The 23,137-nt window shown below is 37.9% G+C and overlaps 1 protein-coding gene across 1 annotated transcript; it reads left to right on the plus strand.

Annotated features, from left to right (window-relative positions):
• The first annotated feature begins 281 nt into the window (after positions 1 to 281).
• LOC121420144 lies at positions 282 to 22,879 on the plus strand. The gene is made up of 4 exons (XM_041614680.1): positions 282 to 477; positions 10,173 to 13,355; positions 14,754 to 15,138; positions 18,134 to 22,879. The coding sequence occupies exons 2-4, from the start codon at positions 10,197 to 10,199 to the stop codon at positions 20,032 to 20,034; spliced, it is 5,445 nt and encodes a 1,814-aa protein (XP_041470614.1). The 5' UTR covers positions 282 to 477; positions 10,173 to 10,196; the 3' UTR covers positions 20,035 to 22,879.
• The last annotated feature ends 258 nt before the right edge of the window (positions 22,880 to 23,137 follow it).

Raw genomic sequence — 23,137 nt, forward strand, 5'->3', positions numbered from 1 at the left:
CCTCTTTTCTCATATTTTCCTCTTTAGGGAAGGGTAGGGGCAACTAATAAAAAAAAACCTATAGCCCATGTAAAGTTATAAAAATAAAAGAAAAGTAATTGTCTACAAGGAAAATTACTTTTTATATTTTTGCATCAGCAAATTCCTTTTTCTTCCAGTGAAATTTTCTTTTGCCATGACAACACTCATACTTGATGACCATGTGTGCGCACTGTGCGAGAGGGTGTGTGTGTGTGTGTTCGAGAAACCGAATGCGATTCGGTTACTAGTAGTTTTGTTCTTCATGCGATATACGGCCATTTTGTGTTGTGAAGAGCAAGCGAGAGAGAGAGAAAAGGAGGAAAAACTGTATGCTGTTGTTGTATACCGCGCCATCCTGCGAAGGAAAGGAGTACAACCGGTCATATGTTAACTACCATTACATCGGAATAATCGTCTATTGCTGCAAATAAAATTCACGATGGTACTTGATAAAAGGTAAATATTCTCTCTGTCACCGAATATGTGTATTTATTTCTTCATACGGTGATATTTTGTCTTCATTTGGGGGAGGTGCGTTAACACTTTTCGATGGATCGTAGTCTCCGTTTGTGCGCCTATTATACACGTTATACGTGGAAACGAATGGAGACTATGTTGCATGAATGAGTGTCTGTCGCCCGGCGCAATATTTGAACTTTGATACGATACTAGTTTAAATTTTGTAAAATTTGTTGAATTTCCAGTAAACAGACATATGCTATATGCATTGTAGTTTGGTGATGGGATAAACTTGCACATAATCCTGCCAAAATTGGCCGTATTTTTGTGGAATCAGAGATTTAGTTTCAGTGAAGATAATTTGGACCATTCCATTGTTAAGCTGAAAATAGGGGTGAAGAGGGAAACTTTAGCTTTAAGTTGTATTATTGTATGAATAAAATTTCGCTGTGTTATTTATAATCCTTAAATTTCCTACAAATAGTCTTGCCTTATTTAATTTTTCATAAAATAAAGAAATACAAATTGTGTTATGTTCTGTTCGATTTCATTTATTAACATTTGTATTCAATATTTTATTCATGAGGGGGATTCACCCCTAAAATGACAATGGTTGTGTCCAATCAATTAGATTTCCAACATGGCGTGAGGCTGAGGGGGGTACTGAGGTAAATCCTTTGTCCCACTTTATCCTGCTTACTTTTTTTAGATGTTCAGTTTAATTTTCAATTGTAATTTTCCAGACTAAAGTTGCAGGTAGACCCTATACTGCCATAGATATACATGTATGAAAACCCATGAGTTTGGTTGATTAGTGGGGATGGGGGGGGGGGGGTGGTGGCAGCTCTCAAGACTACATGTACATACTACTACTAGCCTCTCAGGCCTATTACTTTTACATAGGAATTCAGTTGTCAATTTATGCATTAATTACAATAATGGGTGTATTTGCACTAAATTACTTAAAGTTCAAGTCAGTTGTTCTTGTGGATCAATTATTAATTCATATGATATTACAGTTTTTGCTTTTGTCGTTCTCAAGACTACATGTACATACTACTTACTAGCCTCTGGCCTATTACTTTTACATAGGAATTCAGTTGTCAGTCATATGCATGAATTACAATAATGGGTGTATTTGCACTAAATTACTTAAAGTTCAAGTCAGTTGTTCTTGTGGATCAATTATTAATTCATATGATATTACAGTTTTTGCTTTTGTCGTTATATGCATGAAATATATATTTGGGGATTTTACTCTAAATTACTTCAAGTTCAAGTGAGTTTATTTTTTTTTGTATATGTGACTCAAGATATTATTAAAATATTATTTTAAAAAGATGTACCCATAACTTAAGATTTCATGGTTGGTTCAAAAGTGAATGTCCCATAAGTCATAAGATAAATACCAGTTGTGGTAATCATCTGGAAATGAGTTCGAACAGAATCCAATAAAATAACCACCCAAGTGTTTTGTGTGTATGTGCCAAGTGGCTCTGAAAGAAAATAAGTAATTGCTTTGAAATTAGCAAAATAAGCACGGAATTCCATCAGGATGGTTATTTTGTAATTTTCCTACTTTGTCTATTTCCTTTGACTTGTGTTTTCTTCAACTGTGTTACATTTCTGTTACATCTAGACTTGACTTGAGTTCATTTGCATTTCTTTTCAGCACTGCCCTTGCAGTCTGAACTTGGGTTATTTGAGTTTAATGATATTCAGTTGTCATTCATTCATTCATTCATTCATTCATTCAATTCTGAATGCCTTTCCTCTGATTCACTTTTATCATCTTCATTCCTTCTCTCTTCAGGTGTTCCACTCATTCCATCCCTCACCTGACTCCTTAGTTTCTAATTCTATTATTACATAATCACCAGACATCTTTGTCATCTTCATCTCATTCCTTATTGGTTTATCTTCTGAATTTGATTCTTACTTTTTAGTTTGATCCTTCCATTCATTTTATTTTGATGGATTGACTCTAGTGGATTTGAATATGTAAATTATTATGTGATCCCAAGTTTAGCTGAGGCAAAGTAGCCCAGAGATTTAAACAGCGCACTACCAGACTCCTTATGTTGCAGTTCTGTTTATTTGTGTCTCTATTTCAGTTTCACTTATTTCCCATTTGGTTTGATGATTGAGCTACGATTTAGAATGAGCTACGATTTAGAACTTACAGTGTAGATTATTTCCCAACCTCGAATGTCATATAAATTTTCCAACCTTACAATAACCACTCAAGTTTTTGTAGTGCCAAGTAGCTCTGAAAGAAAATGAGTAATTGCTGAGAAATGAGCAAAATAAGCACGGAATTCCATCAAATGTCAGGTATTTTTTCTAAGCAATATTAATACAGTGTCCCACATGGTTTTCTGTGTTAGTGATCATCCGAATTATCGGTTTTAAGCTAAGATTTTATGATTTCACAAAGATAAGTTTACATTAATGTACCAGGTCTAGAATACACTGTTGATATGGTGACAACCAACCTTGATTTTCTCATGAAATAATAGTTTGCTGTAACTATCTTTTACCTTCAAACAGGCAAGTTAATTGCTTTGACTTCTCCAAAAACAGAAATACAATTAAAAAAAATAATATTGAAGGTTTGATAAAAATCCATCAGAGAATGAGAGAATTGTGATTGTTTTAAAAGTTTTTTTGTCTCACCTGCGAAGCAAAGTGAGACTATAGGCGCCGCTTTTCCGACGGCGGCGTCAACATCAAATCTTAACCTGAGGTTAAGTTTTTGAAATGACGTCATAACTTAGAAAGTATATGGACCTAGTTAATAAAACTTGGCCATAAGGTTAATCAAGTATTACTGAACATCCTATTAGAGTTTCATGTCACATGACCAAGGTCAAAGGTCATTTAGGGTCAATGAACTTAGACCATGTTGGAGGAATCAACACCGAAATCTTAACCTGAGGTTAAGTTTTTGAAATGTCATCATAACTTAGAAAATATATGGACCTAGTTCATGAAACTTGGACATAAGGTTAATCAAGTATCACTGAACATCCTGCATGAGTTTTACGTCACATGACCAAGGTCAAAGGTCATTTAGGGTCAATGAACTTTGGCCGAATTGGGGATATCTGTTGAATTCCCATCATAACTTTGAAAGTTTATGGATCTGATTCTTGAAACTTGGACATAATAGTAATCAAGCATCACTGAACTTTTTGTGCAAGTTTCAGGTCTCATGATTAAGGTCAAAGGTCATTTAGGGTCAATGAACTTTGGCCGAATCGGGGGTATCTGTTGAATTACATGTACCATCAGAACTTTGAAAGTTTATTGGTCTAGTTCATTAAACTTGGACATTAGAGTAATCAGGTATCACTGAACATCCTGTGCGCGTTTCAGGTCACATGACCAAGGTCAAAGGTCAATGAACTTTGGCCGAATTGGGTGTATCTGTTGAATTACCATCATAACTTTGAAAGTTTATGGATCTGATTCATGAAACTTGTACATAAGAGTAATCAAGTATCACTGAACATCCTGTTCGAGTTTCAGGTCACATGATCAAGGTCAAAGGTCATGTAAGGTCAATGAACTTTGGCCATGTTGGGGTTTTTTGTTGAATAACCATCATATCTCTGTAAGTTTATTGGTCTAGTTCATAAAAAGTGGACATAAGAGTAACCATGTATCACTGAACATCTTGTGCGAGTTAGAGTAGTATTCAAAGTCAGCACTGCTGCTATATTGAACCGCGTGATGCAGGTGAGATGGCCAGAGGCATTCCACTTGTTTTTATTTGTGATGTCATTTTATTCTGAAAATCATTATTCCCTTAAAATTCCCTTTTTTTGTGTGTGTTAATAGAATGGTATGATTACAGATATATGCAGGGGGGGGGGCTATTTAAAATATAATGGGGTCATTCCATGTCAAATCACCCCAAAAAAATAAAAATTTTAACCCGACCATTTTTTATTTTGATCAAAATTGGTATACTTGTTTAGTGTGATCCCACAGTACCAAATTTCAAATTTTAGGTCAATCGGGCCAGGGGTTCGCGAGATACGGACCGTCGAATTTCGAGATTTTCGGCAAAAATGGGCGTGGCCGGCTACCTTTGAACCCTCGTTTTACATCTTAAAAACCACTGGGCCAATCTTCACAAAATGGGTATCATTGGAAAGGGAATTGAATAAGGATTCTAATTCTGCCATCACTTTTAAGATTGGAACATATTGAGGTGTTTTGACACTTTGACCTTAGTTTTGACCTTGAAACTGACCTTGTGGATCACGTGACCTTGACATTATTTTTTCGTGAAATGTAAGCCCCAACATGTTCTTTACGATATATACCGTAAAAGTTTCAGAGAAGCAATATTTTTTGTTCAGGAGCAAAAAAGATTGGAAGTATGCATACCACCAGATATTCATAATGAACTGTATTAGAATATGTATAGTACGTATGTATGCATATACTTATATAGGTGTGCATTGCACATCTTGAGCATATCAATGATTTTGCACTACTTTGACTTGTTTAGCTCATTAGTACAAGAATTACAGTAAACAATGTCCCAACATTCATCATCTGACTTCTACAACACATACTACATGTAATAGTCCATGAGAAATTAATGCATTACCTGTTCTGTACTATTTAAAGGTCAAGTCCACCTCATAAAAATGTTGATTTGAATCAATAGAGAAAAATCAGACGTGCACAATGCTGAAAATTTCATCTAAATCGAATGTAAAATAAAAAAAATTTATGACATTTCAAAGTTTCGCTTATTTAAAAAAAATAGTTATATGAACGAGCCAGTTACATCCAAATGAGAGAGTCAATGATGTCACTCACTATTTCTTTTGTTTTTTATTGTTTGAATTATACAATACTAGCAGCAATTACCCGTGGCAGCACAGGGGGTAGGAGTCATTTTTCTTTATCAACGTGTGGGGGGGGGAGGGGGTGACAATCTTGTATGTACAGCTAGACTGCCTATTCACACTGAAAGCCAAGCAGTTTATTGATGAAATATATTTAGACAACTGATTCAGTCGCCCCCCAAAACAAAAAAGTGAGGGGGGGGCAAACATATTTTCGCCCGCCCCCCCCCAAAAAAAAAGTAGTAGTAATAGTATCATTGTTATTATAATAGTGTATATATATAAAGTGTTCAAACTCTTACTTTACCTCACAGGTTTTTATATTTAATAGAAAGAATTTTATTTTGTTAATCACACAGAAATAAAGTTTAACATATGAATTGGCGAACATAATACTAAATATAGTTCATTTATATTTGTAAATGAATTTTAGAGACATTGATTTTGTTGAATGTGTGTAGCAATAAAGAAAGAAAATGCCAGTGTTAGGATCCTAATCCTAATCCTCATCCTAATCCTATGAATATTTAAGAATATTTATGAGCTTGCGTCTGCAGGATTGGTACCTATTTAGTACTTACCAGGCCACACTGCCTATAACATAAAAACTTTCTTACCACTTGTGACCAGCATTTGATAGTAGCCTAGGCCTAGGGCTAGGCTATAGATTTCTAGATCTTGAGCCTTTTAAGTAACAAATTTATCATACGTTAGAATGACAGAATGGGGCTTCACTGCAGAATTATTCACAATAAAAGAAATAAATAGGTTTGTCAGAAAGTCGTACTCACCGGTACGGTAACCACTGAGGACATCGGCCGATTACGGTATGTTGTTTACGTTTCAGCAGCGCCGCACACACATGCATATAATGCAGCCAGCGCATGAGTAAGTACTACCGTATACTGTACCATACCCGGTCGACTCTCGGCATGATGGCATGCACGCTTTGTATTTCGCTGACCCGAGAGAGGTAAAAGGGACTGGGAACTTCGAAGCTATACTCAGGGATGCGAAAAGGAATGCCAAAAAGTTACGAATCGTAAAAAAACTTTAAATAATGCGACCAAAATACCACAAACAACCCCCCTCATGACAATCTGTGAACAATTTAACCATGTTTAGAAAAAAATTCCAGCTCTATGGAGTGGAAAACCACGGAGAAAAGCTGCTTCAAACAAACGGAAGGACACACAAGATTAGCCAAATTATAGTAAGGATTTCAAATTTTTCGAATTTGACGATTAGGATCTCCTGCACAAAATGTCAAATTAATGGAATTCCATGTGTTCAGATAGAAATTAAACTTCATTTTCACATGATAATGACGAGAAAATTAAAATATTTCATATTTCATTTAATAAAATACAAAAGAAATAGTCAGTGAGTGATGTCATCATTTGCATACCGACCGAGATGTGCATATAACTGTTTTGTGAAATGAAGCGAAACTTTAAAATGCCATACCTTTCTTATTTTACATCCGATTTTGATGAAATTTTCAGTGTTATGCTTGTTGAATTTTTCTCTTTTTATTAATATCAAGTTTTTGTTGGGGTGGACTTGACCTTTAAATTAATTTCCTATTGTTGCAGGTCAACTATTCAAGTGTTGGCCACCTTTCCCATACTTCTGCAATTCTGACAAGGAATGTGTAATAATAGACAGGCATAAATCATGTTGACCATTCAGCCCTGTAATTTTCCAAGTAATGCTAACACAGAGAATGAATACTGTATTTAATACTGAAACAAAGAAAGGATGCGGGAGATGCAAGATGGAAGTTATATGCAGTGCATATTGCATGCATTTGGTACACATTACATGTACATATTAACTGTATAGGGCCTACATGTTACACTGTTCATTATGGATTTTTCTGGTGGTATGCATACTTTCAATCTTATTTGCTCCAAAACAAAAAATATTGCGTCTCTAAAATTTTTATATATTATAAAGAACATGACGGAGCTTACATTTCACGAAAAATAATGTCAAGGTCACGTGATCCACAAGGTCAGTTTCAATGTCAAAACTAAGGTCAAAGTGTCAAAACACCTCAATATGTTCCAATCTTAAAAGTGATGGCAGAATTAGAATCCTTATTCAATTCCCTTTCCAATGATACCCATTTTGTGAAGATTGGCCCAATGGTTTTCGAAATTTCGAAATTCGACGGTCCGTATCTCGCGAACCCCTGGCCCGATTGACCTAAAATTTGAAATTTGGTACTGTGGGATCACACTAAACAAGTATACCAATTTTGATCAAAATAAAAAATGGTCGGGTTAAACCCATTGAGTGATTTGACATGGAATGACCCAATGATCAGTTTGTATGAATAAAAAAAATATGTGCCAAAGGATTCTGGAAGGAATTGTGTAATTGCTGAGAAATAAGCAAAATAAGCGCGGAGTCTGGCTCTTCCGTCGGGTCTTTATTCCAGCAATAATACACTGTCCCATGTGTGCCTATCTGTGTTGGTGTCTTGGCGATTTTCAGTGTGATTGTTTTTTCAGCTTAGATTTTATGATTTCACAAAGTTCAGTTTATGTAACTGTACCAGATCTAGATCCACGATGGTAATAGTTAACCTTGGTTTTACAGACTTTCTCCTGAAATAAATGTTTTACTGCAACTACTTTCATAGCTTTAATGGTATGCCTGAGGATACATCCACCTCAAAATAGAATCACATGGCATTCTGAGGAATTTATAACACACAACATATGGAGGAGCTACTTGCCTGTGACCTAAAAAAATTCTTTTTAAATTTCATATCTGTCATATTCTTTGCTTGATTTTATTAAAGGTAAATGCTAGTTTTGGTAACGTTATCAAAATGAATTCGTACAGAACCCAATGAAATGACCACCAAAGTGTCTGTATACGGTAAATAAAACGCATGTGCAAAAGGATTCTGGAAGAAATTGTGTAATTGCTGATGTAGGATTGTTATTTTGTCTTTTTAATCTTTTGTTTATTTCCTTTATTCTTCAGCTGTTGTACTTTTCTGTTCTGTCTAGACTTATGTTCATTTGCATTTCTTTTCAGCACTGCCCTTGCAGTCTGAACTTAGGTTATTTGAGTTTAATGATATTCAGTTGTCATTCATTCATTCTTCTCTGAATGCCTTTCCTCCAGTTCTCTTTTGTCATCTTCATTCCTTCTCTATTCTCTCTTCAGGTGTTCCACTCATTCCATCCCTCACCTGACTCCTTAGTTTCTACTTCCATTATTACATAATCACCAGACATCTTTGTCATCTCATCTCATTCCTTATTGGTTTATCTTATGAATTGGGTTCTTACATTTTAGTTCGATCCTTCCATTTTCTTTAGTTTGATTGGTCGTTATTTCTAATTTAAATATTTATGTAAATTATATGATTTGATTTTAGCTGAGGCAAAGCAGCCCACATTTTAAACAGTGCACTACCAGACTTCTTCGGTTTAAGTTCTCTTTATTTGCGTCTCAGTTTCACTTATTCCCCTTCAGTTTGATGATTTAGAACTTCATTTATTTTCAACTCCAAACTTATAATTTTCTTCAACCCTACACTGAGAAATCAGCAAATAAGCACAGGATTCGGGTAGAGCGTCGGGCCCAACATTCAAAGCAATCATAATACACTGTCCCACGTGCGCTTATCTGTGTTTGGGATCTTCAGTCTGAACATTTTTCAGCGTAGATTTCAAGATTTCACAAAGTTCAGTTTATGTAACTGTACCAGATCTAGATCCTCAATGATAATACTGACAATTGAGCCTTGTTTTGCAGACTTTCTCATGAAATCAGTGTTTACTGCAACTACTGGAATTTCTCTTTAAACCTTCAACATTTCATTTTCTTAAAATTTTCTGGGTTAATTATCAAAACCAACATATCAGGCGTCAGGCGTCAGGACGTCCCCTTTAACCCTTATAAGACTGAAAGGGTTCCTTCCCCCTTGCCATTTTTGTGATAAATCTGTAGCATGAAAAGCTGACTCTGTGCTGTGCCATGACTTTTTTCCAAGTCTTGCGCAACTTTTGAGACCAAGGTTCCGAAATAACACAACATTTTGTAAGTGCATCTCATCCCCCAAATTGCTCAAAACATGAATTTATGTGCTAATCTTATCTAATTATGCAAATTGCGTTTGTAACCAACATTTACGTATTTCAACTCAATTAAGTTTCATATTGTTTATGTTACATGTAAGAATAAAGTCGCTGGTGATTTCCATTTAAAAATAAATCAAAAGGCAAACAGTCGCAAAACAGGGTACCATAGTACATTATAAAAAATTATTTAAAAACGCTAATTGTGAAATTGAATTTTTTCAAGTGGGGGCATCGTGGTCTGGTGGTTGTGACTCTTATCTTTCAAACTGATAGACGTGGGTTTGATTCGCAGCCATGGCATGTTTTTCTTCAAGAAATTTACCCACACTATGCTGCACTCAACCCAGGTGGGGTAAATGGATACCCAGTAGGAACAAATTCCTTGAATGCTTGAATGCCGAGATACGGCCTATCGTCAGGGTAATAATATTTAACACAGTAGAGCATAGTAGCTGCGCTACATACATGTACATGCAGTGGTCCAGTTTATTATTAGTAGTATTATTAATTACATAAATTCCTACAAGAATCTGGCTCTAAAATGAGCATGGGGGTCTTAGCTTAGATTTTCTGGGTGAATCCTTATGCTAATAAAATTTGGTAAGCAAAATTATTACCTGAAAAAACTAAATTTAGATTAGAGCAGCAAGAAAGTGCAGCACTTGTAAGTCTGCAATACTTGTAAAACTAATTTTTGCTCTTTTATTTATCTTTTCAGGTGATAAACACTAATCCAGCAAATATGAGTGGAAAAGAAGACAATGTGATGGAGGTGGACAACAAGGAAGAGGAGGAGAAAGAAAAGCCAAAAGATGAAAGTGGGGATGACGGTGAGGAGGAAGAGGAGGAGGAAGAAACTCCCAAGCGGCGGACTCCGAAGACGTTAACAGAAAAGAGACTGAGCCGTCTGAGTTCTGGAATGGAAATGAGAGGCATGATGACAGAGTCGTACCCTTGCAAAGAGTGCAGTGCGTCTTTCTCTCGCAAGAGCAAACTGGACTATCATGTAGCGAATGTTCATCCGAAACAGCCAGTTATTCCAATCGAGGAAAAAAGTCCCGGGAGGAGAGGCCGCAAGCCCAAGACACCAAGGAAGAACGAGAAAGCAGAAAAGCCAGAAAAAGCACCGAAATCGTTGACCCCCGAAGTCAAGAAAGTTGGATCTGGACATCAGGCGGAAGTGCAGAGAGCAATACAGAAGCAGTTGCTGCAACAACAGCAGCAACATCAGCTACTACAGCATCAGCAGCAAATGCAACAGCTGCAAGAGCGGCAACTCCAGCAGCAGTCACAGGCTATTATTTTCCAGAACAAACAACAATCCAAACTGCCAAAGGTGACGAATATAAGTAATGAGAAGGTCAAATATAATTGGGGCTACTATTGCACAGCCTGTGATATGTACTTTGCAAACATGTTTGCCCAGCAGTTCCACTGTCTCCACGGCCAGGCCAAGTTCCGTTGCGAAGCTTGCTGCATCTGCTTCAAGCTACGGAAGAACTTCATGAGCCACGTCCAGATGGTCCATGGTGTTGACATTCCGGAGGAGGTTTTAGCAAGAATGAGACCCCGCTCAGAGATAAGGGCGAAGCAGGAAGCGGATGCTGAAAAGAATGGACAAAAGAAAGAGGAATCGGAACCGGTTGACCTTACAAAAGATGGTAATAACAGTTTAAATGAAAAGTCTGCAAAGTCAGAAGTGGAACCAGACAAAGTGAAAAGTGATGAAAGTGGTATTAGTGAATCCAAACAACCATCATCTGAAACACATGCGAAAGAAAATGGTGAAAATGAACTTGTGAAAAGTGATGCCAATGAATCTGGGAAAAGTGATGCTAATAAAACTGTGAAAAGTGATAATGAAACTGCAAAAAGTGATTCTAGTGAAACTGCAAAAAGCGATGCTAATGAAACTGCGAAAAGTGATACTAATGAACATTCCACTGCTGAGCAGCCGCAGGATGGGGAGAAAAAAGAAGAGACAGTCAAAGCAAAAGACAAAACAAGTGAAGAACCAGAAATAATATGCATCTCTGATTCACAAGCCAAAAAGGGGAAGGTCCTCCAGTTGAAAGCAGTAACGGATGTTAAGCAAAGCGAAAGTGGTGGTAACAGCAGTGCCGATGAAAGTGACAAAAAGGATGAAGGGCGTGTCTACCTGACGACAGTTCGCATGGGTAATACCTATGTTACTCTGCCATCCGGAGAAAAGTGGATGATAGAATGCCTGAGATGCCACCAGGCTTTCTTTAAAATGGAAGATGCATCTGTTCATATGAAACAACGTCCCGGTTCCCATTTCAGCTGTCCTCACTGTCATTACAGTTCCACTCTGTACAGCCAGTGCGATTATGAGATTCACAGGTTGCGGACACATAGCTTCCCCTGTGCGCAGTGCAGACAGTCCTTCATATTGGAGTGTCAGCGTGACATGCATGAGCAAAAGATCCATAACTACTTCCGGCAGCTGATGCGACGGAAGCATCCTCCTGGAGCATCTGGAAAGACGCCCGCATCTGGTGCCCAAGTTAAGTCAGTAGCAGGAACAAACAGCGGAAACACCAATCGCACGATTGTGGTCCAGAGTGAAGGAGGTACTTCTTCAAGTAAAGGTGTCGCCAAATCTGTCGTCAGTCGTGATGGATACCCTGTTGTGAGGACACAAAGGACTCCTTATGTTTGTCTTATGTGTGATCGTGATTGCTATACAAGAGACGCCTTGGAGCACCACAAAAAGACATTTCATTCAGCAGTATACCGCCCCACTGGCAAAATCACACATCCAATCTCGAAGAGCTCCATAGCCTACAAGACAAACCGTTACCCTACCGGATCGATCAACCGGAATGCCCCTGTTAGCAAGATTCTGCAGGAGATGAGGCAAGGGCCTGACCTCAAATCTGCCAATCGCACTATAGCAGTAGCAGCCTTGCAGGACCCCTACCTTGAGCCCAATAAGATTCCCCATGCTTACATCTCAAGGATAAAGGTAGATCTACCTGATGCCAACAAACTCGTAGATACAATCAGGAATGAACTGTTGAAGGGTCCAACAAATTTTTCTATGCCTAACTATGCCAAACCCTCAAAGTTCAACAAGGACATGGTGACGAATCCAGCTGTTGTGAAGTTGTCCAGGGAAGTTGCTTACAAGCTCTATTTTGATCTCCAGGGCCCATGCAACGAGTCAGACAAGATGAACTACAAAGAACCAGAGAAGGTCCTCTATAAGATCCCGATGGGTTGTCATAGCCACAAGCTGAAAGATGTACCTCTATTCCCCACCCTTGAAGACCTCATATTCCGGACTAATAACTATACTGTCCCTCCTCTAAATACAATAGCTCCTGTAGAGTTATTTACCGGATTCCAAGGTGAACTTTCCATGAAGGACTCTGTCAGTTTCTCTCAAGAGCTTGACAACTGCATGTTTGGTTGCTTCACAAAAACGATGCGTGCCTTGACTATGATCTACAGCAGCCGAAGAGTCGCTGTCAGTGAAGGTTTTTGGCGTCTCCAGACAAAAGCCCTCATTGCCATTCTCAAGGAAGTAGAGGAACAACGCAAGAAGGAAATTGGGGAAAGGGCTAAGGCAGCATCTGTAGCTGCCAAAGCTGCTGCAGCTGCTGCGGCAAGTGCACGTCCTTTGAAGTTGAAAGACTATCCTCAGACAGTTGAGCCAGGTTCACACGTGTTGCTTCCTAATGGTGGTACTCTTGAACAAACGTCAGAAGGTCAGCCCATGATTCAACTAGTTGGAAACAAAGTCCCTGGGACATCAGATGAATCAGTTCCAGATGTAGTTATTGTCTCAGCAGACTCCAAGGAACGTTCACTCCCCTCTCCCGTTAGCACCAATGCATCAGGAATCAGTGATCAAAGCAAGGCAGAATCCAGCAAGGTGAGAACACATACGCTTCTCTTAAATGTCACAGGTTGCAGTTTGAAAGGAAACAAAAGTTTTATGGAATTTCTTATTAAAAGATGAAATCATTTTATTTTTCTAAGATCAGGCCCATCATCATATTGTATGAAAATTTGTTGATTACATTTACAGTTGCATGTGATATCATACCTTAACTTGGCAAATTATGTTTTGAATATTTATTATTCAGAATTTTTGTATGATCTTTGACACATTTTGTAGATCTCGTCTAATAATACTGAAATTGCATTTTATTTGAATATAAGTATAGTCTTGTAAATAGGATTTGATTTGATTTTAATATGGGACTGTCGATATTCATATTATTTGAGGAATACATTAAAATCAGGAAAACTTTGGCAAGATTTTGGATGGAAAATAAAGATGTAATTGTCTTCATCAACAGCAACCGTACTTCAGAACACTCCAATACTTTTATGCAAGAGTTAAAGGGGAATCCAACCCAAATAAAAACTTGTTTTTATAAGGAAAAGAAAAATAAGACAAGTTGATTGGTGGAAGTTTGAACGATATTGGACAAACAATAAGAAAATTATGAATTTTTAAAAGTTGTAAACAATGGTAATCACTATACCCATGGAGACTTCAAATTGGCCGCATGTGGGATGTGATAGTGATGTAAGGCAAGGACTACTCTTCCAGTACTCCAATACACATTATGACTAAAATGTCATTTTTCCCAAAAGTTTTATTTCAAATTATATTTTTTTCACGAGGACATGAAACAATATACTCCCTGGGTTATATTTAGATTACTGCCCCAGGGGAATGGGTACTTAGTTGAAAACCACAAATCCCTGATAATAAAGTACATGGCCTATGGGAAAGTTGTCCTTGCCCCTTGTCATAATTTACTTACTCAGTTGCCAATTTGAAATCTACATAGTTTTAGTGATCTCAATTTTAAAGCAGCTATAACTTCCTTATTGTTTGTCCGATTTCTTTCAAACTTTCACCATTCTGTTTAATTTATTTTTCTCCTTCCCAACACAACTTTTATGATCAAGGCTGGATTGCCCTTTAAGAAGGGACTATGAACAATGTGCAATGTGAATATCATTCCATGAGTAAGTTATCTTGTGTTTGCCTCGTTCATTTTGCAGATTCTTACAGTGATTTTATGTTTATTTATTAACATTTGAAAATGATAAAAATGCGTATTAAAACTATGCATAGTATACATGCAAATTATTTTCTTTGAAGGTGCACAACCATCTTCCTCCACCAGCTGTCTTTCAGAGACTGAAGGTTTTGATGGAAGGGGCTGCAATAATCATCGATTTCTTTCCAGATTTTTTTCATGTTTTTGTTGGTTTATTCTAAGTTTTTTTTTATTTGTTTTTCTATTCAAAGGCATCATCTACCTCAGTCGACAAACCAGAAATACCTACTCTTCAGTCTCTGGCCAAGAGGGCAGCAGATGACAAAAATGGGAAACAGGATGAAGGAGGGGAGTCAAAGGAAGAAGAGAAGGAGGAGATGAAGGAAGAGGAGAAGGAGAAGCCAAGGGATGGGGAGACAAAGAAGGATGAGGGCAATGGAGAGAAGGAGGAGGAGGATGATGAGCCAAAGAAGAAGAAGAGGAAGACAGAAAATGGTGATGACGATGATAAGGAAGAAGTCCTTGTCAATGGCAGCTCATCACCCCCTCCTGGTGAAGGGAATGGACCCGCCATGAATGGGATGCAGAATGGACCTGCAGAGGGAGGGAATCCACCAAACAGCACATCTTCCTCTGGTAGGTTTCAATTCCCCATCAAACAGCACATCATCTTCTGGTATGTTTCAACTCACTTTCGAGTAACATGAATATATATATATATATATACACATATGGATATATACACATTAATTTTTGATGAATGTGAATAAGGTGAATTGGAATATGTGGGGGTGTCATGGTCTAGTGGTTATGACTCTTGTCTTTCAATCTGAGGGACTTGGGCGCAAATCCCAGCCACGCCGTGTTTCCTTCAGCAAGAAATTTCCCACATCGTGCTGCACTCAACCCAGGTGAGGTGAATGGGTACCCAGCAGGATTAATTCCTTGAAACACACTGAGTACCCAGAGGCTGTTTGAGCTAAAGTTGGGGTAATAATAATGATAATATGCCTCGGAATAGATTTTTTTATAAATAGATGGCACAACATAGTTGCATATTATTATTGTTACTTATTAGACTTTGAATCTGGGGAGCATTTCATGAAGATTGAATGTTAGTTATTAGCTACTGAAATCCTTCATCTGATAAGCTGAGAGCAAATAAACCGATACATATCACTGACAAAACTCTTCATGAAATTCTCCTCAGGATGATCTGGCTCACCAGTACACCATCACAGTCCACAGCTTATTGATGAAAATCAACATGCACAATGAAAGAATGTGGTCAGTGACAGTTACAATAAATCTTATTGTACCGTAAGGGCACTGTATTCAACCCGGCATAATTCAAAGATTTTGACATATTTCCAAAAATATTTAGAAATATGGAAACTATCTTAATTTCATACCTTTGTTATTTCCAGGGTAATCTGTTGTCAGTATTTTCTTTATCAATCTGTCGACTGTATGCGCGTAGGATCGAATTATGCGCCGATGGCCTTTTGCACTGAATTGCACTAGTATTCAACCTAGTGAGGATAGATAGCAAATCTCAAAAGGGTTTATATTGGTAAATTAGATCTAGATCTATGTAAGTCTCTGGCTTTGATTAATTCCCTGTTTGGTCTCATCTCAAATGGTCTAGTCCATAGTCGGATGGGACAAGGGCAGATTGAGAGACAGGACCATCTTTCATCGCTAGGTTGAATACTAGTGCAGACGGGTTGAATACTAGTGCAAAAAACCGCCGCCCTATAATTCGATCGCCCGCGCACACAGTCGACTGGTTGAAGAAAAAAATAACGGAAAAAGAATAACAAGCATTTGCTCTTAGAAATAAGACAGGTCTGAAATTCAGGTAAATTCTATGTTTCTATATATTTGAGGAAACTCTCCAAACGGGTTGAATACTAGTGCCCTTACGGTACTACCTCAAATGACGATTTGATCCATGTGACCATGTCCATGAATTATTTTAAAAGTTCATGTGCGTATAAACATGCACATATATGTAGGTGGAGCTCACTAAAGAAACTAGCAGTATTTCCATACTTATTGTAGTAGGTTTCACAGTACACCGTGTATCTTTCATGGGCGATTGTTATTCCTAAAAAGGATCACCCAAACTGGATGTTTCTTGATATTTCCATACGGTCATTCCATCTGGATTCACCCAGTGGTTGCACCCGACCGTCTCAGAATTCGTTGTAAATTGGTACACATAAAATTCACCATGGCCCATGCACAAAACAAAAAAAATTAGTCAAATCGGTCCGTCGGTTCTCGCGCTACGGCCCGCCCTTTTCTCCTTGTTTTGACAAAAATGAGCGTGACCTTCAACTTTCAATGGCCATTGCGTCGTAACGTGTTGACCAATTTTCACGAAACTGGTACCATTTAATAGGAAATTCAGAGAGGAATCCAAAACATGCATCAAATAATGTCTTGGAGCGATTTATAAGGTAATGACCCTTGACCTTTACTTTGACCTTGAATTTGACCCCCGGACAAATAATTTTTTAACTTGATTTTCGTGTATGTTAATTATTTGTATGATATTGACAAAATATGTTAAAACCAATGATGATATTTTATTTCTTCACCTTTTAAAACTTCCAAAGATACCATGAAATTTCACTCTAGTCCCACATACTGATATTCATGTTAGTAAAGTGTTCACAAGTTACATGATTTCTTCCAATCTTAAGTCACAGTATGCAAACACATGAAAAGAAATTAAGCTAATTTTTTTTGTTTTGTGCGTGGGCCATGGTGAATTTTGTGTGTACCAATTTACAACGAATTCCGAGAGGGTCGGGTGCAAAATTGCACTGTCATTGGGTGAATTGGCATGGAATGACCCATACATGACATTCTTCATTTCAGCTTTAGTGCCAAATGTGCACGAAGGCCAGAGTTCCCAAAGGTGGTCTCAGTTGTAGTTTTGTACCATCTAAAACCATGGACTATGCAGATATTTTGTACATTAATCTAGTTTTCATCACATACAGTATTAAAGTCCAATAAAGAATGTTCGCTTTTGGCGAAGGGCACTAAATTTCTGCAGAATAATCCCAGAAATCTGCATGGTTTTGTACCTTAGTTCAATTGAAACCACAATAGCCTTTGTGAATATGGACCTAAATGTTTTCTTGCAAAGTTCATTTCATTCTTTTCAATTTCAGTTTATTTGTGCACCGCATTTTTTTAGGCGATGGGATCGATCTAAACTATGCTTCATCTCAAACTTTTATCCCCTCTTAATCATCTTTATCATTGTCATCATCGTTATCTTCATCTCCTCATAATTATCGTCATTATCATTATCAATACCATGAACATCATCATTGTCGTCTTTATAATTATCATCAACACCACCATCATCATCAACATCATAAACATTATCATCAATTCATCATCACCTCCACCACCATCATCTCTGTTTATTAACATAAAATAATTCATGATTATTATCTCCACTTCCAGCTTCATCATTTGAATCATTTTGTCATCAATCAGCACCATTTGCAATATTTTGTTTTTAATTTCCATCTGTGAAAGTAAACATGAATAACCCTATAAAATAAACTATCCATTTTCAATTCTATTGTTTATCTTTTTTATTCAGAATCCAAAGTCAGCCAGATATCTGTCACTGATGCTTCTCAGAAAGGTTCCAAGCTGAGCAGCACCGAGGGAACTACCACGGCACCGACTGAACAAGCCAACAACTTGACCAATGGTATCTTGCATGCACAGCTCAATGGAGGCACCTTCCAACTACCCACCAATGGTACTACCTTTCAGGCTCCCTTGAATGGAGGTTCTATTCACACCCCATCAAATGGTGGTATATTTCAGACACCACTCAATGGTGGCACCCGCAATGCTCAACTCAGTGGCGTTGCAACACCAGTTGTCGGTGGTAACAAGCTTTTTAATTTGAACCTGAGCAGCGGTCAGCTGAGTCTACTGAATGGCATACCCGTTCAGATCAAAGCCGCTGGAAATTTGGGTAGGAACACGCTTGGGAAAGGGGTCATTCGACTAGGCAGTGGTATTGGAACGGGTGGTTCTGTAGGAACCGTCATTAGTGGTCTCAATGGCGTAGGTAACGGATTTGTAGGTGGTGGTGGTGTACAGGGGGGCGGTGGTGTACTACTCTCTGTTCCTCATAGCAATGTTCAATTGATGCCAGTGCCGAAGCTGGCTTATTCTGTAGGCGCTGTTTCGGCTGTGGCATCCGTTCAAAACATTCCTTCGCTACAGGTACGTCAGAAGCCCATCAGTCTGGCTGTGAACAACAATTCCTATGCTTCTCCTGTATTGTCTAAAACAATTATCCGTAATCCTACAACAACCCTTTCTCCAGCTGCTGTAACCAAACCTACTATTAAGGTTAAGCCCACCATTACTAAGCTGGGCAATGGATTGGTCCCTGAGAAGATTGCCCAGTTCATCAGTCAGAACTTCATCAGCATCAAACCCAAGCAACCTGGAGCAAACAATGTCCCCACGAAAGGAGAATCTCTGCCTACATTGCTCAAGGTTAATAATCTAGCAGCAGGTGTTAAAACCGATCCGAAGGTGGATGAACTGATCAAAGTCTGTAAACTGACATCACCGAATGGGCAGTCAACCGTTGCTGCTGGAAACTCAACGGAGGAAGAGTTTGTCTTGACACGAATTTTGGAGTCTATAGCCATCCTCAAGCAGCTGCAGACCAGCAAGTTCCTACCGGAAGCGCTTTGCAAGAAGATCACCCCACTGTGTGAGAAGATTGTTCAAGCGTCAACAACCATGGAGGACAAGGAGGATCTGTCAAGGGAGGTAGATTCCATCCTAAAGACAGAGGCCAAGGAAGCTATGAAGCTTTTCAACCAGGAAACGGACCTCAATGACAACAAGTGTCAACAGGCCAGTGCTGCAGATGGAACGAGTCAAGATGCCAGCGCAATCGACCAGTTTTTGCAGAGCCTTGCCAAGCGCATCAAATACATACAGTCACGGCTGACCGCCAGGAGCATCGACCCCATCAGCATGACTGAGATTGTTCCTTTGTGCCAAGACATCTGTGATCCTAAGCTCACCCTAACCAAGAAGGTCCACGTCATCAAGGAGATTGAAGACAAGATCAAGGCGTATGAGACAGAGGCTCGTAGCCAAGCAGCAACTCCTGTGGACATCGCTGCAGTGCCTGAGGAGATCGAGGTGGACGAAGATGCTTGCGTTTACTTCAAGCTTCAACTGGATGATGGAAGCAGTGCAATGGTCTGTATGAATGACCTAGAGGATGCCTACCAAGCTATATCGGACCTTGCCCGACTAGAGGTCAGGGTGAAACGTATGAACCAGAATGATGTCAACAGAGAGAAGAGGAAACTCAAACGAAAGAAGGTAGAGGTTGATGAGGACAAAGCTGGAAAAGCAGAATCAGCATCAAGTGCAACACCAAATGCAAGCTCATCTGGATCTAGGAAGAGGAAGTCTTCGAGTGGAGATGCACCCAGCAGCAAGAAAAAGAAGTAGGTCCAATGGCAGGGATATTTTCTTGTTGCACCGGTAAGAGAACGTATATTCAGGAACTTGTGAAGGACGTATTGAAATGCATTTGGTGATGGTTGATTTAAGGGTTCGCAAACCAGTGTTGTGTCGATATTTGTGACGTCATAGATTTCATATATGGAGTCAAGGTTCTCATGAAAGGGTTTCATGGTTGGAAACATTCATCCTGCAGTAATGACAGTATAATGCTATTAAGTTGTTTATATTTGATATGGGCCCTGTCTTTTAAATAAAATGATCTGATCAATCTCAAATATGTTAATGCATCAATGTCATAATTATTTGTATAGGATATCTACAGTCTTTGGAAGTCAAGGTGCTTAAAGAGTTCCATGGTTTGTAACATTCATCCTGCAGTAAAAGTACATTATGTCCCTTTTAAAGTTGTCGATATTCGATCTTTGCCCCGTCTTGCAATGAGTGGTTATTGATCTGAGCAATTGCAAATGTGGAAATCCATCAATATCGTAATTGCTTTATAGGAAATTTGCACTTCACCTCTTTGAAAACAAAGAAGTGCATACTGATTTGAATACAATCATTCATAGAGCATTATTATGAATGATCATGCATTATAGATGTTGGTATTGCTGGCTTTCCATAGTTGCGAGGGATCGGATCAATTATAACGAGTCCTGGAATCTAGTCAAGCTTTGAATAAAGAGTTTAAACCATCTCAGAGAATATACAATGTACGAATAGAGAAGGTTGGCCATATTTTAAATGATATTTTTTATATATTATACACAGGATATAGATCAGGAGAGTGTTTCACAAAGTTATAACAATGATTTGAGTCTTGCTTAGTGCTGACATGCACATGATTATTTAACACGCAATCTAATTAATGTGCAGTTACACATGTCCTCTTTAATAGAATTATTTTGACCAATGCAGTGATGCTTTTCATTCAGCACGCAACTGGACATTTTAGTGCGACTCTAAGTCATACTTAACTCTTTATGACCCCCCCCCCCCCGATCTTATTACGAGAGGCATTTATTGATGGGAGCATAGGATTGAATTGGGAATACCCTTTACACAGAAATTATTAACCATTTCACACAGCATCTGTTTGTCCATGTATTACAATGCTTTGTGTGAAAGCACTCTGAGTAAATTCTACATATAGAAAACTGAAGTAAATTTCTACATCTCTACAGTAAAAGTGGTGCTTATGATGTCCGAGAACATTGCTTTTTTTATTTGTGATGTAATGAGGTATAATTCTATGTATTTAATTAAGGAAAAGAGACGTATTAAGAACTAACGGGTGCAAGTAAGTGACATAATTGTGGATTTGTTCATTTTAATGGAATAAAGTCAACTCTTAGCCAGACATTTCAAGTTTTGACATTCAGTTGTTTGATGCTTACGTAAAACTTCTTCAAGATCTGTAAGCCGGTGATATCCTCTTGCTTTGCCGGGTCTGAAATCACTAAAAGCTATAATCGATGTCAAGAGAGGTAAAATCAATTTGATCGGATTTGATTGGTCAACAGCATCTTGGGATTGATTTTAGCTGCTTGTGAAACTCCCCTTGTGCTTGCAGTCTGGGGCTTGATGATTTGAAGTGTTCTAATGGAAAGATATGTTTTTGTCACAAGAGAGATTGTGGTCAATTTTTGTTTAGATAGCTGAGATAGAAATCGAGAATTGATGGCAAAGAATGAAAGAATGCTTGAGATAATTAGTAATGGAAATGGATTGTAATTGTCTTTATGGAAGAGGATTATGTAAGATATTAACCAACTCGATACCTCTAATTTATACAAATCGATTTTGATTGTCTCTGAAACGGTGTTTCGATGAATTGATCATTGGCATTTATTGTCTTATAATTAATTGTTATTGTAAGTTATTGCGGTACAAATGTTTAGTAATTATTGGACAACCATTTTCTTCTGTATGCCAGAGGCTAGAAGTGGGTGTTCCAAGTGTATAAAATACTAGAATGTTAGACAGACATTGTATTTGAAGTTTGTGATATTTTGTGTACATTACAAAGCCATTAAGACACACATTACAGATATAATGCACATTCATTTCTATTCATATACCTGTTGTCACTTATACTTGTACATCACATAACTCCTAAAACATATTACGGGATGTGCGTGTGTGTTAGAATTTACATGAAAGGATTTCGTTTTATATACATCTACATGTACACATTGATATTTCATGGCATAGGTTTGTAAATTATGTATACATCATCCATTTTCTCTCATATTCTAACAGTAGAATACTATTCACTTTTTGTAGTTGGTAATGAATACTCTTCATTGTAATTTTGATGTATAAGGAAATTTAAGTTATTTAAATTTTGTACTTGTATGTACTGTATGGAATCGGATGCTAGACTGCAATTACTTGTGCACATACGTGATTGTGTAAAATTTATGATATTGTGTAGCAAAGTTTGGACATTTTCTTGATGATTTTGATACAAAGCATTTTGATTAAGTAATGGAGAATGGCCTTGTCCAATTCTTGAATTTATAACTTTGCCAGCTCTGCAAGTATTTCGATATGGCTATTGGTTTTGGGTTCCCGGTTGTACTCCAATTGTGGGTTTCATTTAGCGGTATTTATTTTTCAATTTTCTTTTGAAAGGAGATAGGATGAAGACTAGAATAGTTGGTCATATTTATTGTGATTTCTTCATGGCAATGTTTCATAAAGCTTGTTTTCAATTGTAAGTGATAAAAGCTACTGAAATCCTGCTATTGGGTTGGTCTATAGCAAATTCTGGGTTGAAACTAAGCTTTACGAATGCTTCATAAAGCATGTTTTCAATTGTAAGTTTTAGAAACTATTGATATCCTGCAACTCGATTGGTCTAGAGAAAATTGGGTTGAAACTTATCTTTATGATTACGAAACTAGCGCTGGTGTTCATCACCTCAATATAAGTGATGCCCTTAGTGAAACAACAGAGAAGTCAGGGCAGGAAAGAGTGTCATTAAATCAAGAAAATGACTTAAAATTATCCCCCTTCCCAGAGTTTTGTTTCTGTTAATGGTAATTCCCGTAGGAACTCAGCAGGACAGCGTTTTTTGCTGGTA

The sequence above is a fragment of the Lytechinus variegatus genome, chromosome 8, assembly GCF_018143015.1.
Source record: "Lytechinus variegatus isolate NC3 chromosome 8, Lvar_3.0, whole genome shotgun sequence".
Lineage (NCBI taxonomy): Eukaryota > Metazoa > Echinodermata > Echinoidea > Temnopleuroida > Toxopneustidae > Lytechinus > Lytechinus variegatus.

Coding starts and splice junctions, on each gene's coding strand:
- LOC121420144 (XM_041614680.1), top strand. CDS start 10,197: ATGAGTGGAAAAGAAGACAATGTGATGGAGGTGGACAACAAGGAAGAG. Junction 13,356..14,753: donor GCAAGGCAGAATCCAGCAAG/GTGAGAACACAT, acceptor TTCTATTCAAAG/GCATCATCTACCTCAGTCGA. Junction 15,139..18,133: donor AAACAGCACATCTTCCTCTG/GTAGGTTTCAAT, acceptor TTTTTTATTCAG/AATCCAAAGTCAGCCAGATA.